At 42.6% G+C, this 19,184-nt stretch overlaps 1 protein-coding gene across 3 annotated transcripts in view; it reads right to left on the reverse strand.

The window, feature by feature from the left end:
* LOC110527722 (rho guanine nucleotide exchange factor 3) overlaps positions 1 to 19,184 on the reverse strand; it is a 121,412-nt gene that overhangs the window by 27,179 nt on the left and 75,049 nt on the right. Inside the window, exon 1 of one of the 3 annotated variants that reach the window (XM_021609181.2) lies at positions 1,663 to 2,602. The exons of the other annotated variants lie outside the window; for them this stretch is intronic. Coding sequence (XP_021464856.2) covers positions 1,663 to 2,064 — 402 coding nt within the window. The 5' untranslated portion in view covers positions 2,065 to 2,602. Of the gene's footprint in view, positions 1 to 1,662; positions 2,603 to 19,184 lie in introns of those variants that run through there. 3 annotated transcript variants of the gene reach the window in all.

Consider the following 19,184-nt stretch of genomic DNA (forward strand, 5'->3'; position numbering starts at 1 on the left):
TGGTTTTTGAACTCAATCAGCATGACAGAGTGATCACCAGCCTTCTCCTCGTCAACACTCACACCTGTGTTAACGAGAGAATCACTGACATGATGTCAGCTGCTCCTGTTGTGGCAAGGCTGAAATGCAGTGGAAATGTTTTTTTTTTTTTTTTTGGGGGGGGGGGGGGGGGGGGGGGGTTCAGTTCATTTGCGTGGCAAAGAGGGACTTTGCAATTCATCTGATCACTCTTCATAACATTCTGGAGTATATGCAAATTGGCATCATACAAACTGAGGCAGCAGACTTTAAAAACTAATATTTGTGTCATTCTCAAAACGTTTGGCCATGACTGTATATTAGATACACTATATATTACACACAAAGTATGTGGACACCCCTTCAAATGAGTGGATTTGGCTATTTCAGCCACACCCATTGCTGACAGGTGTATATATTTGAGCACACAGCCATGCAATCTCCATAGACAAACATTCGTAGTACAAAAGGCCTTACTGAAGAACTCAGTGAAATTTGTTCTCTGGAGTCATTTAAAGCGCTTCACCATCTGGCAGTCCGACGGCCTAATTTTGGTTTGGTGGATGCCAGGAGAACACTACCTGCCCCAATGCATAGTGCAAACTGTCAAGTTTGGTGGAGGAGGAATAATGGTCTAGGGCTGTTTATGGGTCGGGTTAGGTCCCTTAGTTCCAGTCAAGGGAAATCTTAACGCTACAGCATACAATGACATTCTAGAACAATTCTGTGCTTCCAACTTTGTGGCAACAGTTGGGGGAAGGACTTTTCCTGTTTCAGCATGACAATGCCCTCATGCAAAAAGTGAGGTCCATACAGAAATGTCAATATTTCACATCGGGAGTACTGCATAGTTGACCTGCCCCCCTACAAATCACATGACCTCAACCCAATTGCAATGGTTTGGGATGAGTTGGACCGCAGAGAGGAAAAGCAGCCAACAAGTGCTCAGCATAAGTGGGAACTCCTTCAAGACTGTTGGAAAAGCCTTCCAGGTGAAGCTGGTTGAGAGAATGCCAAGAGTGTGCAAAGCTGTTAATGGCAAAGGGTGGCTATTTGAAGGATCTAAAATATATTTTAATTTGTTTAACACTTTGGTTACTACATTATTCCATGGGTTATCTCATAGTGTTGATGTCTATTACTCTACAATGTAGAAAATAGTAAAAATAACCTAAAACATTTGAATTAGTAGGTGTGTCCAAACTGACTGGTACTGAATATATAAAAAATATTCCATACTTCAAAAGCAATAATAACACTACCAATGCGATTCATGTCATTTACTCCTATATCATGACATTTACTTTGTATTTATTTTTTTCACTTGAAAAATAGTGAAATCATCCAAACCAGTGAGTGCAGCGTGACATTAAATGTGCTCTATCGTGGTACTTCACTATATTGTTTAGTCAACATTTCATAAAAGATTAAATGTATTCCTTAGGACTCCACATTTTTCAACAGTTTGATTAAATATCCACAACAAACGCGCAACAAAGTAGTAGTGCAGTGTATGTCCTATAAACTGTCTGCCTCCACTTAGTGTGCAAGTACATGATTGCGCGAAAGTACATTTTCACCGTATACAAACTGCAACAATTGAATGCAATCGATAATAGTTATATCGCAAATTAAACTCCCTACCTCTACTTCCTTAGCCGGTTGGGTGTTGCTGCTGACTGTCTGCACCTCCAGTGAACAGTTCATCCTCTTCACGACGAGGTAAAAGGGGTAATCCTTGGCCACCATGCTGCTGTCACCTTCCCCGTCCACGGTGGTTATAAACGCAGCAGGGTAGTCACATGCACGTCCTCCAGCAGTTACTGTGCTCGCCAGTGCTACGAAAAGTAAGTTCAAGTAGTATAAAATATCTTCCTGCCAACTCATCCCAGGCGAATTGTGTGCATCTACTCCGCTGTTGTGGAAACTGCGACTGCCAGGAGCGAAATTCCTCCTACTATATGCGCTCAGTGTGTAAATTGCACTCAGGATCAGAGAGCGGGCGAGGGCGTCGCGCATTGGAAAGAAATATCTCCTTACCCACATCCGATCTGAATAGCGCTAAACTTAGCTGCAGAATGTGCCCAGCCATGCGTTAGGCCTATGTGCTTATACCTTTACAGCACTGCAGGTGCATCCGATGTTCTATTTGCGCCATTTGAAACATCCTCTGTCATGACGGACTCTCAAGCACACCTCTCCGCTACCCCGTTCTAATAACTACAGTGTGTTCTGTGCAGTATGGGAAAGCCAGTTATCCGTTTAATATTAAGAGTAATGTCGGTTAACCCATAACTAAAGTCTAGTGTAATTGGTCAGACGCTCGACTAAATTCGGGGTCCATACCTGTTGAGAGAAAAGATTGAACAAGGATCAGAAGCGGAATGAAGAGCTTCACCCTCTCTCTTTGCAAGTAACAGGTATTGTGCAGAAAATCTTCCCTTGCCAGAATCCCCCTTTACGCGAACGCGCACACACTCAATTCTTCATTGCTTGCTAGTTGCGATTTCTGCTCTTTACTCCGTTGTCAGTTTAGCCTACATTTCACTGATCTTAGTAGCAGAAAGCATTTTGTATTTGTGTCCTTCAATGCAGATGTCAATGATCACGTTATGCTGGGTTACATTGTATTTTTAATGGCATTTTGATCGCGGGGGTGGCACTCGTAATGTCTGCAGTTTTCGGTTTGACTATTTGATTCAAGTGTATTAGTCTAGCAATACAGCTCTTTGCTAAAAAAATCGGCATCTCTCCCATGTCTTATTCGACTAGTAGTTGTATTGAAATGTTTATTGCTTACCTACATTTCACTCCCTCTATGTTTAATATAACACACATACATTAATTATTCATTTCGGTTGACTATCCTGGCAAGAAGTTTGTTCTATAGAAAGTATTTGACTCCGATGTGTGCCACAAAGTATGACTTTAGTGACACAATTAAGATAATTAGGGGGGGGGGGGGGGGCATTTTGGCAGGCAAGAAAATGCCTCACCTCACCTCCCCTTCTAATTTCCTTAATTTTGTCACTAGAGTCAAATACTTTCTGTGGCACACATCAGAGTCAAATATTTGTCTCAAAGTCTTGAGACATAAACCTAAATCTGTCGCCTCCACATGGGGTTTCTTGTCTTGCATGTTTTCCTTTTATGATTTGGTACAGTAATTATTATAGAAATAAAAGCAGGGAAAACAACAGGTATTAATTCAATCCCCTAGTAGCTCGCCATGAACAGCAGCAGCTTCTGGTTCAGTGAGCAGAGGTGGGGTGCCTTGCCTTCCCTTGCATGTTGCATTTCATGATTTGGTGAAGTAATTATTGTATTAAAGGAGGGAAAACAACAACTATAGGTCAATCGCAAGTAGCTCCCCTTGAAGCACATCACATCTGCAGCTCCTGTTTCAGCCAACAAGAAATTGATCCCAGTGTTAAGTCTTTGTTCTGGAGGGCTGAGAAGTTCCTGGCTTTGTGTTTTCCTAACAGACCAGGGAAGTGTGTAGGCTAGGGACAAAGCCAGTGGTGAGGAAAGTGTGGGTGTGTGTGCATGCATGTGTTTGTCTGTGCATGTGTGCCTGCGTGTGTGTGTGTGCGTAATAGTGTGCATGTGTGGACGAGCCCAGGCCCCAGCCAGTCCTTACCCGTAAAGCTACTGCCTGCCTGTAAACAAACACTGGCTTTCATATTGTCACTCAGTGAAGTGTAATTTAACATGTTTAATTCACTCACAAACGTCATCTGAAAGTTTCCGTATTGATTATTTTAAACCCAAGAACATATTTTAGAACAGTAATCTTAGTAAGACATTTGCTAACATGATTGCCAGTGCTAGCTAGATACAGTTGAAGTCCAAAGTTTACATACACCTTAGCCAAATACATTTAAACTCAGTTTTTCACAATTCCTGACATTTAATCTGAGTAAAAAATCCCTGTCTTTGGTCAGTTAGGATCACCACTTTATTTTAAGAATGTGAAATGTCAGAATAGATGAGAGAATGATTTTCTTTCATCCTTTATTTCTTTCATCACATTCCCAGTGGGTCAGAAGTTTTTGGTAGCATTGACTTTAAATTGTTTAACTTGGGCAAAATGTTTCGGGTAGCCTTAAACAAGCTTCCCACAATAAGTTGGGTGAATTTTGGCCCATTCCTCCTGACAGTAATGGTGTAAGTGAGTCAAGTTTGTAGGCCTCCTTGCTCGCGTACACTTTTTCAGTTCGGCACACAAATATTCTATAGAATTGAGCTCATGGCTTTGTGATGGACACTCCAATACCTTGACTTTGTTGTCCTTATAAGCTATTTTGCCACAACTTTGGAAGTATGCTTGGGGTCATTGTCCATTTGGAAGACCCATTTGCGACCAAGCTTTAACTTCCTGACTGAAGTGCTGCATTTGATGCCATCGATCACCACAGTCTTTTGGAGAGATTGGAAACCCAAATTGATCTACACGGACAAGTTCTGACCTGGTTTAGATCTTATCTGTTGGAAAGATATCAGTTTGTGTCTGTGAATGGCTTGTCCTCTGACAAATCAACTGTAAATTTCGGTGTTCACCAAGGTTCCGTTTTAGGACCACTATTGTTTTCACTATATATTTTACTTCTTGGGGATGTCATTCGAAAACATAATGTTAACTTTCACTGCTATGCGGATGACACACAGCTGTACATTTCAATGAAACATGGTGAAGCCCCTAAATTGCCCTCGCTAGAAGCTTGTGTTTCAGACATAAGGAAGTGGATGGCTGCAAACCTTCTACTTTTAAACTCGGACAAAACAGAGGTCCCAAGAAACAAAGAGATCTATTGAATCTGACAATTAATCTTAATGGCTGTACAGTCATCTCAAATAAAACTGTGAAGGACCTCGGCATTACTCTGGACCCTGATCTCTCTTTTGACGAACATATCAAGACTGTTTCAAGGACAGCTTTTTTCCATCTACGTAACATTGCAAAATTCAGAAACTTTCTGTCCAAAAAGGATGCAGAAAAATTCATCCATGCTTTTGTTACTTCTAGGTTAGACTACTGCAATGCTCTACTTTCCGGCTACCCGGATAAAGCACTAAATAAACTTCAGTTAGTGCTAAATACGGCTGCTGGAATCCTGACTAGAACCAATTTTTTTTTATCATATTACTCCAGTGCTAGCCTCCCTACACTGGCTTCCTGTCCAGGCAAGGGCTGATTCAAGGTTTTACAAAACATTACATGGGCTGCTCCTACCTATCTCTCTGTTTTGGTCCTGCCGTACATACCTACACGTACGCTATGGTCACAAGACGCAGGCCTCCTAATTGTCCCTAGAATTTCTAAGCAAACAGCTGTAGGCAGGGCTTTTTTCTATAGAGCTCCATTTTTATGGAATGGTCTGCCTACCCATGTGAGAGACGCAAACTCGGTCTCAACCTTTAAGTCTCTACTGAAGACTCATCTCTTCAGTGGGTCATATGATTGAGTGTAGTCTGGCCCAGGAGTGTGAAGGTGAACGGAAAGGCTCTGGAGCAACGAACCACCCTTGCTGTCTCTGCCTGGCCGGTTCCCCTCTTTCCACTGGGATTCTCTGCCTCTAACCCTATTACAGGGGCTGAGTCACTGGCTTAATGGTGCTCTTTCATGCCGTCCCTAGGAGGGGTGCGTCACTTGAGTGGGTTGAGTCACTGAAGTGATCTTCCTGTCTCGAAGACAACCCCCCTTGGGTTGTGCCGTGGCGGAGATCTTTGTGGGCTATACTCGGCCTTGCCTCAGGATGGTAGGTTGGTGGTTGAAAATAACCCTCTAGTGGTGTGGGGGCTGTGCTTTGGCAAAGTGGGTGGGGTTATATCCTTCCTGTTTGGCCCTGTCCGGGGCTATCATCGGATGGGGCCACAGTGTCTCCTGACCGCTCCTGTCTCAGCCTCCAGTATTTATGCTACAGTAGTTTATGTGTCGGGGGGCTAGGGTCAGTTTGTTATATCTGGAGTACTTCTCCTGTCTTATCCGGTGTCCTGTGTGAATTTAAGTATGCTCTCTCTAATTCTCCCTTTCTTTCTCTCTCTCAGAGGACCTGAGCCCTAGAACCATGCCTCAGGACTACCTGGCATGATAACTCCTTGCTGTCCCCAGTCCACCTGGCCGTGCTGCTGCTCCAGTTTCAACTGTTCTGCCATGCTATGGAATCCTGACCTGTTCACCGGACGTGCTACCTGTCCCAGACCTATTATTTGACCATGCTGGTCATTTATGAACATTTGAACATCTTGGCCATGTTCTGTTATAATCTCCACCCGGCACAGCCAGAAGAGGACTGGCCACCCCTCATAACCTGGTTCCTCTCTAGGTTTCTTCCTAGGTTTTGGCCTTACTAGGGAGTTTTTCCTAGCCAACGTGCTTCTACACCTGCATTGCTTGCTGTTTGGGGTTTTAGGCTGGGTTTCTGTACAGCACTTTGAGATATCAGCTGATGTACAAAGGGCTATATAAATACATTTGATTTGATTTGATGCCTTGAGATGTTGCTTCAATATATCCACATAATGTTCCGTCCTTATGCAGCCATCTATTTTGTGCAGTGCACTTGTCCCTCCTGCAGCAAAACACCCCCACAACATGATGCTGCCACCCCCGTGCTTCACAGTTGAGATTATATTCTTTGGCTTGCAAGCCTCCCCCTTTTCCCTCCAAACATAACGATGGTCATTATGGCCAATGGTTCTATTTGTGTTTCATCAGACCAGAGGACATTTCTCCAAAAAGTACGATCTTTGTTCCCATGCTCAGTTGCAAACCGTAGTCTGACTTTTTTTGGGCGGTTTTGGAGCAGTGGCTTCTTCCTTGCTGAGCTGCCTTTCAGGTTATGTCTATATAGGACTTGTTTTATGGTGGATATTGACTTTTGTACTTGTTTCCTGCAGCATCTTCACAAGGTCCTTTGCTGTTGTTCTGGGATTGATTTGCACTTTTCGCCCCAAAGTAAGTTCATCTCTAGGAGACAGAATGCGTCTCCTTCCTGAGCGGTATGACAGCTGCGTGGTCCCATGGTGTTTATACTTGCGTACTATTGTTTGTACAGATGAACATGGTACCTTCAGGCATTTGGAAAATGCTCCCAAGGATGAACTAGACTTGTGGAGGTCTACAAAAAAAAAATTCTGAGATCTTGGATGATTTCTTTTGATTTTCCCATGATGTCAAGCAAAGAGGCAGCGAGTTTGAAGGAAGGCCTTGAAATACATCCACAGGTCCACCTCCAATTGACTCAAATTATGTCAATTAGCCTATCAGAAGCTTCTAAAGCTATGACATAATTTTCTGGAAATGTCCAAGCTTTTTAAAAGGCACAGTCAACTTAGTGTATGTAAACTTCTGACCCACTGGAATTGTGATACAGTGAATTATAAGTGAAATACTTAAACAATTGTTGGAACAATTGTTGGGAAAAATTACTTGTGTCATGCACCGAGTAGATGTCCTAACCGATTTTCCAAAACTATAGTTTGCTAACAATACATTTGTGGAGTGGTTTTAATGACTCCAACCTAACTGTATGTAAACTTCCGACTTCAACTGTAGGTAGCTAAAATGGTTGCCTAGTATCAAACATCTTCAGAAGATATGTAAGAAGATATTTGAGAAGTTCGTAAGAAAATCATTAAATCTTAAGATATTGTTGAGGTATTGCAATTACATACTATCTTATTTTTTTCTTACGAATCTTCTTAAGTTTTTGCATAACAAGTGTTTTGTGAATCTTGGCCCTGCTGTCTTTATCAGCATCATAAAAGTAAAAGAAAAACATGAGCTGGCGCACACGCAGAATAATAGTTTGTGTGGAGGTGCTGACTAACGGCGAATAAACTATAAACTATCATAATAAAGAAAGTCGCACACTCCATGTGTAATCTAACAACAATTTAATGGGTATTTATCAACGTTTTAGCATCACTGTGCCTTCCTCAGGGTACCCAAAATCAGACAAAAGAAAATAGTCGGTCTATCCTGACCTGGCTGGCTGGCTGGGGACTTTATAGGATAACTCACTGACCCCTGGATTATGTCTCGGTCCAACCTGTTTTTGTCCAATCTATAGCTTCCTGTTTGTTCAGCAATCAGCCTATTAAATAGGTCAATAGATAAAACACAGGTACAGTGAGATGACACATATACAAACATGATATACAGTAGGTGATATGATAACTCAAAAAGAGCTCAAGAGGAAAGAATAGGTACAATTACCAAGAATTAGAACTATACTATTCATGTGTCATATTGTGCCAGTGGCTAGTGACCCAGTTGAACTTGTTGTGATGTTGCTCCATCTAATTAAAGATCAACATGGAGACCTGTTCTAATTAGTGTACTTCTATGGTGGACCAGCCCTCTGGCAGTCATTGGCATCACTGTGAGCATGGTGTTGAAGCACACTACATGAGTAAAATAGAGTACAATATAATGTAACTTTTCCACCCGAGGATTGACATTTTTCTTTGCATCACCATGCAGTAGTAGAACTACATTAAAAAAAAACATATTATTATTTCACCTTTTATTTAACCAGGTAGGCTAGTTGAGAACAAGTTCTCATTTGCAACTGCGCCCTGGCCAAGATAAAGCATAGCAGTTCGACATATACAACTACACAGAGTTACACATGGAATAAACAAAACATACAGTCAATAATACAGTAGAACAAAAAGAAAACAAAAAGTATATATACAATGAGTGCAAATGAGGTACAGTGCCTTGCGAAAGTATTCGGCCCCCTTGAACTTTGCGACCTTTTGCCACATTTCAGGCTTCAAACATAAATATATAAAACTGTATTTTTTTGTGAAGAATCAACAACAAGTGGGACACAATCATGAAGTGGAACGACATTTATTGGATATTTCAAACTTTTTAAACAAATCAAAAACTGAAAAATTGGGCGTGCAAAATTATTCAGCCCCTTTACTTTCAGTGCAGAAAACTCTCTCCAGAAGTTCAGTGAGGATCTCTGAATGATCCAATGTTGACCTAAATGACTAATGATGATAAATACAATCCACCTGTGTGTAATCAAGTCTCCGTATAAATGCACCTGTACTGTGATAGTCTCAGAGGTCCGTTAAAAGCGCAGAGAGCATTATGAAGAACAAGGAACACACCAGGCAGGTCCGAGATACTGTTGTGAAGAAATTTAAAGCCGGATTTGGATACAAAAAGATTTCCCAAGCTTTAAACATCCCAAGGAGCACTGTGCAAGCGATAATATTGAAATGGAAGGAGTATCAGACCACTGCAAATCTACCAAGACCTGGCCGTCCCTCTAAACTTTCAGCTCATACAAGGAGAAGACTGATCAGAGATGCAGCCAAGAGGCCCATGATCACTCTGGATGAACTGCAGAGATCTACAGCTGAGGTGGGAGACTCTGTCCATAGGACAACAATCAGTCGTATATTGCACAAATCTGGCCTTTATGGAAGAGTGGCAAGAAGAAAGCCATTACAATATAGCAATTAAACACGGGAATGGTAGATGTGCAGAAGATGAATGTGCAAGTAGAGATATTGGGGTGCAAAGGAGCAAGATAAATAAATCAATTCAGTATGGGGATGAGGTAGTTGGATGGGCTGTTTAAAGATTGGCTATGTACAGGTGCAGTGATCTGTGAGCTGCTCTGACAGCTGGTGCTTAAAGCTAGTGAGGGAGATATGAGTCTCGAGCTTCAGTGATTTTTGCAGTTCCTTCGAGTCATAGGCAGCAGAGAACTGGAAGAAAAGGCGGCCTAAAGGATGAATTGGCTTTGGGGGTGATCAGTTAGATATACCTGCTGGAGCGCGTGCTACGAGTGGGTGCTGCTACGGTGACCAGTGAGCTGAGGTAAGGTGGGGCTTTACCTAGGAGAGACTTGTAGATGACCTGGAGCCAGTGGGTTTGGTGACAAGAGTGAAGCGAGAGCCAGTCAACGAGAGCATACAGGTCGCAGTGGTGGGTAATATATGGGGCTTTGGTGACAAAACAGATGGCACTGTGATAGACTGCATCCAATTTGTTGAGATGAGTGAAGGATGCTTTGATGCAAAATAGGAAGCATCTGCTGGGAACTTGCAGTTTCTTAATATTTATAACAACTACAGAGTATTCATGTCAATCCCTTCTTGAGTCACTTTTCCTGTAATTTCTTGCTTATCCATTCTCCAACCTGAAGTGTGGTCCAATGCAGCCGTTTGCAGCTGTTTTTATCACAGTATCAAACCACTTCTGGGTAACAATTAAGTACCTTAGTGTGATTGTTTTCAATTAAAAATGGTCAAAAATAAGCAAAAATAACTTCTTAGCAATGAGCAATTTCTCAAGCAAGAACTAAGCTAGGACTGTCTGGTAGTAGTCTGAGTGGGAATGGTGTAATGGGGGAAAAATAAGCTGTTAATGGCAGAGGTTGATCGGTCTTTAACTAATTTACTGTCTGGTGATGTCACCAGGCAGGCCAAAACCCCATCCCACCACAACTGGCTGAAATTTCAGGCGGTCTTTTCAATCAGCTCTTACACTACAATAACATTATCGTCCTGTGTAGCTCAGTTGGTAGAGCATGTACCGTTGACACCAGGCAGGATGGGGCCATGGACTCACCGCAAATCCGGACTCTGCCATCAGCATGTAACCGGGATTCGTCGGATCAGGCAATGTTTTTCCAGCGTTGGTGATCGCGTGCCCACTGGAGCCGCTTCTTCTTCTTTTAGGCTGCTAGGAGTGGAACCTGGTGCAGTCGTCTGCTGCAATAGCCCATCCATGACAAGGATCGACGAGTTGCGCGTTCTGAGATGCCGTTCTGTACACAACTGTTGTACTCTGCCGTTATTTGTCTGTTTGTGGCCAGCCCGTTAACTTGAACGATTCTTGCCGATTCCGGCCGATTCCGGCCGTTTCTGAGATACTGGAACCGACGCTCAGTCCACGCTCAAAGTCGGTTAGGTCACTCGTTTTGCCCATTCTTCTAACATTCAACCGAACAGTAACTGAATGCATTGATGCCTGCTTGCAAGCCACGGCCACGTGACTCATTGCCTGTAGGAGCAAACCATTTTGATTTACATAATAAATTGGCCACTGAGTGTAGATAAAAAAACAGAAAAATCCAGTTTTTGACTGCACTGTGACTTTTAAGATATATTTGCTAAAATGTATAAAAAGCTGTTTTTGCTTTGTCATTATGGGGCATTGTGTGTAGATTGATGAGGGGAAAAAACAATACATTTTAGAATAAGGCTGTAGCGTAACAAAATGTGGAAAAAGTCAAAGGGTCTGAATACTTTCCGAATGCACTGCAACTCCAGTTCATAGGTACAGGAGTTGAGAACAAGAGTTCCATAAGTGCGTGCAGGATAGAAATTTGCTTGCTAAGGATAGCCAACATATTCCTGAAATCCTCCTCAAGCAAACAATAGCCACAAGGGAACTCCAGATTGTCAATATTGTCCCGGACGAGAACGTAATAAACATAGCTTATACAACGCTGGAAATGTTCATTAGCTATTCCAGGCAAATCGGGCTCCATTGCAACCTAGCTAGCTATCTGGTAGCAGATGTTGACACAAACTCGTATGAACAGAATTTTAAAAAAATACAATTTCGGAAACAATAGGCCGAAACAACAGGTCGAGGCACGTGACAGGAGTTTGTGATAGGAAATGACGTGCTGAGGTGACGTGCTAGATTCAGCCTGCGATTACATCCTGTTTTCAGGTGGAGAAAGAGTTGAGAGGATACGAGGAAGCTGCTGCTGATGATGATGATGAGTAGACTGCAAAATAAACTATGTGTTTGTCACAGGGCCAGGGGGGACGGGGAGGTGTCTGTGTCTGTTTGTGTGTCGGTCAGATGTCCGGACTGCTACACGGGTCAACGACTCTGTGTAAAGGCAGAATAGTATCCATCCAGCTCTCAGTATCACATTTCAATAGGACTCGACTAGCTGGTCAGTGTAACCTTTTAAAGTTGTGTCAATAAGGACAATCAATACACAAATCAAGTTATGTTAATACAGCTAATCAAATAAAAAACAGATTTTTATGGTTGTTGGCAAATATGTGATATCTCAGAGACTTTGATATATTGTTTATACTCTTCTCAAGCATCCTAGTGATGCTGATAGACATCTGACCTCAGCTGTCATATTTAAAAAATTAAATTAAAAAAACATTAATTTTACATAATGGTTATAAGCAAAGCAGTATTTATTTGATCTATATATATTTCTTTATGTAAGTCTGCTAACCACATTTCCCCCAAAGTGGGTAAATGATGTGTGATTTAAAAAAAAAGAAGTGTGAATATCAGGAAGGATGTGTGATGATTACAGTATGTTATCCAATAGCCGTTTGTTCCTTTTTCCAAAGATCTATTAGATAATTCCAAGACTATTTTTAAGCGTGTGATGTTTTTTCCCCCCCTTATTAAACAACATACTAGAGCAGTCAGACAGGCTTTCTGATCCTGACTGAACCCTGTGTCAGTTTGTTATCAGTGAGAAAGGAAAATCTGATCTGATGGTGTTCTGAAGGTACACTATTAATACATGACCTTTATGATAACCTTCCACCCACCAGAGAGATCAAATGGCAGCTCTGCAGATCCATGTCAGTCCGAGCAGATCATGGTAACTCTTCACACCCCATGCCTGTACAAAAACCTGCCCTCTGTAACCTGTATTAACCTGAAAGTGACTTTCAAACAACATTGAACAAGGGAACACAAGACAGATTCATGCTTCTATGTTTTTATTCATTTTTTTTTAAATAGAAAGTATTGGAAACCTGAATGTGAGTCAGATAGATGTCATTTCTGACCTATCCAACCCAATATTCTATTTCTATGGTCTGAGTTCTGAACACTGAGGAAGCTCAGCTCAGTCAAGCTTGTCTGGCAGGTTTGAGTAATGCTGTGTGAGCCTGGTGAAGTGCAGAGTGAACGAGTCGACTGAACTTCCTGCATATTGCATTGGTCTGATGCTCTGATGAGTGGAGATGAGAGACTGTGCTAATTAGCTAGGGACTCACATAGTCCCGTGGTGTTGAGAGGAGTGTGTGCGTGTGTGTGTATGTGTTTTAGATGGCATTGTGTGGGTGTTGTTGGGGGTGAAAGGAAGACTTATTGAACCATATAAAAGAGGCTTAATTCTTCATTGTCCATTAATTTAATTAGAGGCAGTGTGTGTGTGTGTGTGTGTCTGAAACCAAGATGTGTTTGTGTGTGTAGGCAGGCTTGGTGTTCTACAAACAAGGCTCACACCAGGAGAGCAGCTCTGTGTCCCGACAATCAAATTATAGTATGTTACATCCAGTATGTCGATTTACCGTAGTGCAAATGACAGGACTGACTGACTGGGCGTTCTCTCTGTCCATGTCTAACAGCCTGCTATTTTACTATTCATGTGGCACATGACTACAATGGAATACAATACAATTAAACCCCCACCCCACCCTCCTTGCTGACACCCCCTCATCACGGTTGTCATTATCAGTTCCAGCGATTTACATTAAGGGTTGTCCTATTGCCTGGGGCAGGTGAACTGAGCAGTTGGGTAAGTTATATGAAAACAACCAAACTGCAAAGAATTCCTAGCCTACAAATTATATTTCTGGTTCATCCCCATTGTTTAAGTGAAGTACAGATCATTTGCGGCAGTTGGGCAAGTTGAGCTTACTCTGAGAATTATTTTCTGGTAGCAACCAAAATACAAAGAATTCCAGTACTGATCTTTCTGATTCCTCCCATACTGTATATGTAGGTGAAAGGCAGGCAATGCTGTATATTGCACTTCTGCGTGTAAATAGTTCATTGAAATTTTCGGGCAAGTGATCATAATCTTTGGGTAACGATAAAATACTCCTGACTTGCTTGACGGGTCAAGTGACTTTCAGAATTTATTGTCATTATGCGTATGTTTCAGTGAATGCTGCATGTGTGTGTGTTACTCTGCATCAGGGTTCTTTTCACCGTCTCATCATGTCAACAGCCCTTCAGCGTTGTAGCCATGTCCATATTGGCTTTTCTTGTGCATCTAGGGCAGGGATGGGCAACTCCAGTCCTCGGAACCGGAGTGGTGTTACACCTTTTCCCCATCCCTAGCAAACACAGCTAAACGATTAGCATTTTAAACCGAAGATCAGGATTAGTTGATTATTGGAGGTGTGTTCGCTGGGGCTGGGGCAAAAGTGCGACACCAATCAGGCTCCCGAGGACTGGGGTTGCCTATCCCTAATCTCAGGGCATGGTATTTGTTTTTCACACAGTAGGTCAGTGTTATAGAGGAGGGCTCTTAGTCAAGACCTTCCTTTCTTTATCACAACAGGGTCATGTTCATTAGGCACCAAATGGAAGAAAACAGAGAAACAGGGAGAGACCTGTCCAATAACAAATGCTTGTTTTCGTTTTCAGTTTCAAATGTTTTGCAACGGTATGCACAAATGAATTCAATCAAAGCCTTTAGTTTAGATCAATTTGTGCCTCAAGCTCTGGAACAAATAACATATTTAGTATCCAAAGAGAAACCCAATCTCAACACAAACACGTGTGTGTTTTCCCCATTACGGAACAATTGCTAATCATAGTCACTCATTGTTCAACCAGCATGTATTGTAACAGAATGTTTAACTTCACAATGTCCTTATGTGCTTTGTTTGATTTCACATTCTACCTGATTGTCAGTTTCAAAATAGATAAGTAGTAATATGTGGGCTATGAACACAAGGCTGTCATCACACACACACTGCCTGTCCTCAATTCACACACAGTTCGGAATTCACACACACACACACACCTTTCCTGTCCACATCGCTCACCTCTTGCGCTCAAAGCCATACATCAGGACAGAGGTAGAAATTAGAAGCCATTACTCCAATAAGCATCTAGTAAAGAGCAACACACTTGCTTCTAGCTGTTACCCAGAAAATATGTTCACATTGGCACGATGTGGGCCCAATTCGGGCTAAGATATTGGCTGCATGTTGGCCCCCAAGGCATTTGCCCAGTGTGGCCCAGTATAGGCAGACCTCTGGTGAAGGCAGCGCTCACTTTGCCAGAAATAAGCCCGTTTTTCCCCTGCAAACATGCCCACATTGGCACGATGTGGGCCTAATGCAGGCCAAAATATTGACCCCATGTAGGCTGTCCAACATTGGGCCGATTCTCCTTTGCTATTTAGGAATCATTTAATGTATCATTTATTTATGACACTTTTAATTGAATGCATGAATTGCATACTTTTCGAGCCATAAAGGTATTTAAGGAACGTGATACAATGGCACGTCTACTCCCGCTCCTCCCCTCCGGCGTTTGACGTCGCCAGTTTACTAACCACCGGTCCTGGGAACCATCATTACGCGCACCTGGCATTCATCATTACGCGCACCTGCGCTTTATCATTTGGCACACCTGGACTCCATTACCTCACTCATTACCTCCCCTTTATCTGGCACTCCCTTAAGTTCTTTCCCCGGGCGCTATTGTTTATGTTGTTCATGTCTAGACGTTACTCCTACGTTGTTTCGCTCCATGTTGTTTATTATATTAAACCCACCTGCTTCTTGCCTCCCAGCATCTACATTACACTTGCATACTACTTACTTAAACTGCATACTGTTTACTAATCGTACTACGTACTTTTTAGCAAATACTGTACGCAGTATGCCACAGCCGAAACGTATTACTTTTGGTGCATTCAAGACAACTGGGAACCCAGCTGAGACAGTGAAAAATCGTGACGTCGGTGATCTTTAGGTCAGCGAAATAGGAGCTCTAGGAAGATGCAGAGTTTGTCACTTGTAATTCCGAGTTGGCTGGCCGTAAAAAATATATCATCCATTTCAAAGCACGTTTTTTTCCCAAATTCCCAGCTGTCTTATTCTTTTATACCTCAATGTCTTGAACACACCATCAGTAACGGCTTCACATGGACTGGAAAGAAATGTCTGTAGCCCCACCCACTGACAGTTTAATTCGCCAGAGTGTTGTTGTTTTGGGCTAACGTTAGCTAAGTAGCTAGCATTTGGAATGACGTATTTGGAGTAAACTTGAGTGTACCGTAGGCCTGCGTGTATATCAACAGAAGAGTCACCTGAAGCTTGAGAGTAATGGGAATGCAGTGCTGAGGCAGAGGGCTCATAATGAGTAAGGCTGGCTACAACTCTGAACTGTGTGTCATGAGCTTTCTGGTACCCACCGCTGCTGAGGCATCATCCAAGTAGGTGCCATATATTGTGACGGAGAAGTCCAGTGGCTACATGAATCAGGCTGGTTCCCAGAGTAGACCTCTACAAGATCGTTACCAAATCCCATCTTCATCAGCCATCTCCCTGACCACCTTACTCTGATCAAGCCATGAACTGTCCCTTTCCATCTTTGGAGGATCCATGCACTCATACTTGGCCTCTAGTGGTTGACCTATAGCTAGGCTACTTGTGATCATGTATTGCTTATTTGTTTTTTATACTTTTGATGAGCTTTGAGATTGTCATGAAAAGCGCTATAAAAATGTAATCAATTATTATTATGCCACAGATGGTTTATTTTAGTTTCGTAGAGCAAAAATCCAAGGCCAAGAGGCCGACAAATAAACTTCAATAAAAAAGTGATACTAGCATGAGCAGTGTTCGTGTTTCTGCAACAAAATAGCTCAGATGTGCAAGTGCATTTTTTTTATGTAGATTTTGTTTTTAATAAAACACACCAACAGTAGATGTACCTGTATCACTTTTTTTTTTTTATTACAAAGAAGAAAACACAAAAAAACAACGAAATTAACTTTGGGTTTAAAAAAATAAATACAATACTGTACATACAAAATACATAAAACTACTTCTTAATCATGGTCTCTAAAACGGCCATATGTCATGACTCCCTGGCAGTCACCTCCTTCTCCTACTCCAGCCCACATTAGGGCCATTCTGGGAAGGAGGGGAGCCCATAGCTGCACCTTGGGAGGATGAGGAGATGATGACCGATGGGGCAATGAAGTGGCAGCCCGCTAGCACTTCATCCATCACCGCATACCACTTCCAGGATGCATCTATGGCCTCCAGTCCCTCGATGCTGACTCCGGTGGAGAGAGCTTTTAATTACTAAAAAATATGGAAAATGATAGCTTTCAGCATCAAACATGATACTTTACAATTGCAGTACATTTCTCTGGAATACTTTCTAGCAAGTGTGTCTTCACACGTATGTATATTCATTTTCTGGTGAAACATAGGAAATAGATGGGAAAGTGTTGTTGCACGAAAAGGATAACTTTATTAGCCAAGTACAGCAATAAATGTCAAGATAACATACAGCGGCGTACAGTGTGTTTTTGCTAAAGGTTCTCTTACTTCTTTTTCACCCTTACAGGTGACAGCTGCCCCTCCAGCTCACACTCCTTACCATAGATCCTGAAAAGACACCAGATGTACAAAATTAACCAAAACATGAGCAAAGTAGAGTGTGTGAACTTTCCGAAGTTAGCTAGACTGCCACATACTTTATCAAATTTGGAGTGCCAAGGTGAAACAGTAAGGAGTGCAGCTTACCATTACTTTCACCATAACAGGTCATGTGCAATGAAACTATCAAGAACCATTCAGACAGTAACCGTTCAGCTCATCACAGATAAAGTGAAGTGTCAAATCAGGAGAACTAGAAGAAAAGAGAAGTGTTGGGACCAGCACCGCTGTGGAAAATAGGAATATAGGTTACCGCGTGACTAACACTATAGCTAGTGCATAGTTTTGAACACAAGCAATGGTATTTACAACAAGTAGCTAGCTAGCGAACTAGGCTAATGTTAAATATGAAGTTATTGCTCCACAGCAAGTAACGTTGCCGTTAACCCTGTAGCTAACATTACTGTTCGAACAGTTATAACTTCTAGTCCGACCAGGGGTGAAAGTAAGGCGGTCCGGTACGAAATCCCAGCAAAATAAATAGTGGAGGTACGCCGTACTGGTTAAACATGAGCCCATAACAGTATTTACAACAGAATGTCAAGAAAACGGTAGGCAATTACACCATTATGTCAGAATGGACTTGAAAACGCTCCAAAATACGATGTGGTTCGACGAGAACACCTACATTTTGCCAAGGCCGAGATAAATGCCCGACACTGCGGACAGCAGTGGACATAAATTCTGGCCTAATGAAAATTGCCAAATGTCATTACACTTGTTGGTGTTCTGTGGAGAAGATGTCTCTTTCCATTCACCACTGTTTTGAGTAGTTGTTTGACAATCAGAAGAAAACATCATGACTGGTTGTGTTTATGCCACAATAAAACACATTTTAAAAGTTAAATCACACATCTTTACGACTAGGCCCACAGAGATCCTATTGAATTAATCGGGATTCTATATGTATGTCACGCCCTGGCCTTAGTTATCTTTGTTTTCTTCATTATTTTGGTTAGGTCAGGGTGTGACATGGGGGATTTATGTTTTTTTTGTCTAGTCTAGGGTATTTTTTATGTTTATAGGGCTGTTTCCTTTCTAGGTAGTTTGTATGTCTATGGTTGCCTAGATTGGTTCTCAATTAGAGGCAGCAGTCTATCGTTGTCTCTGATTGGGAACCAATTAGAGAACCACCCACCACAACAGGATCAAGCAGCGTGATAACGGGCAGGAGCAGGAGAGGCAGTGATGTCAGGATTTCTGGACATGGGAGCAGAATCTGGACTATACAACTTGGGAAGAGATAGACAGGTGGGCGGTCGACCCAGGGAGAGTGCCGGAGCCCGCCTGGGATTCACTGGAGCAGTGCGAGGAGGGTTACAGGAGAATGGAGTTGGAGAAACGAGCACGGTGGCGCGTTAGGGAGCCCGAAAGTCAGCCCCAAAAATGTCTTGGGGGAGGCACACAGGGAGTATGGCGAAGCTAGGTAGGAGACCTGCGCCAACTTCATGTGCTTACCGGAGAGCGAGAGGGACCGGGCAGGCACCGTGTTATGCTGTGGAGCGCATGGTGTCTCCAGTGCGGGTGCATAGCCCAGTGCGGTACATACCAGCTCCTCGTATCGGCCGGGCTAGAGTGGGCATCGAGCCAGGTAAGGTTTGGCAGGCTCGGTGCTCAAGAGCTCCAGTGCACCTGCACGGTCCGGTCTATCCAGTGCCACCTACACGCACCAGCCCTCTGGTGGCAGCCCCCCGCACCAGGCTTCCTGTGCGTGT

The sequence above is a fragment of the Oncorhynchus mykiss genome, chromosome 7 (genome assembly GCF_013265735.2).
Source record: "Oncorhynchus mykiss isolate Arlee chromosome 7, USDA_OmykA_1.1, whole genome shotgun sequence".
NCBI classification, from domain to species: domain Eukaryota; kingdom Metazoa; phylum Chordata; class Actinopteri; order Salmoniformes; family Salmonidae; genus Oncorhynchus; species Oncorhynchus mykiss.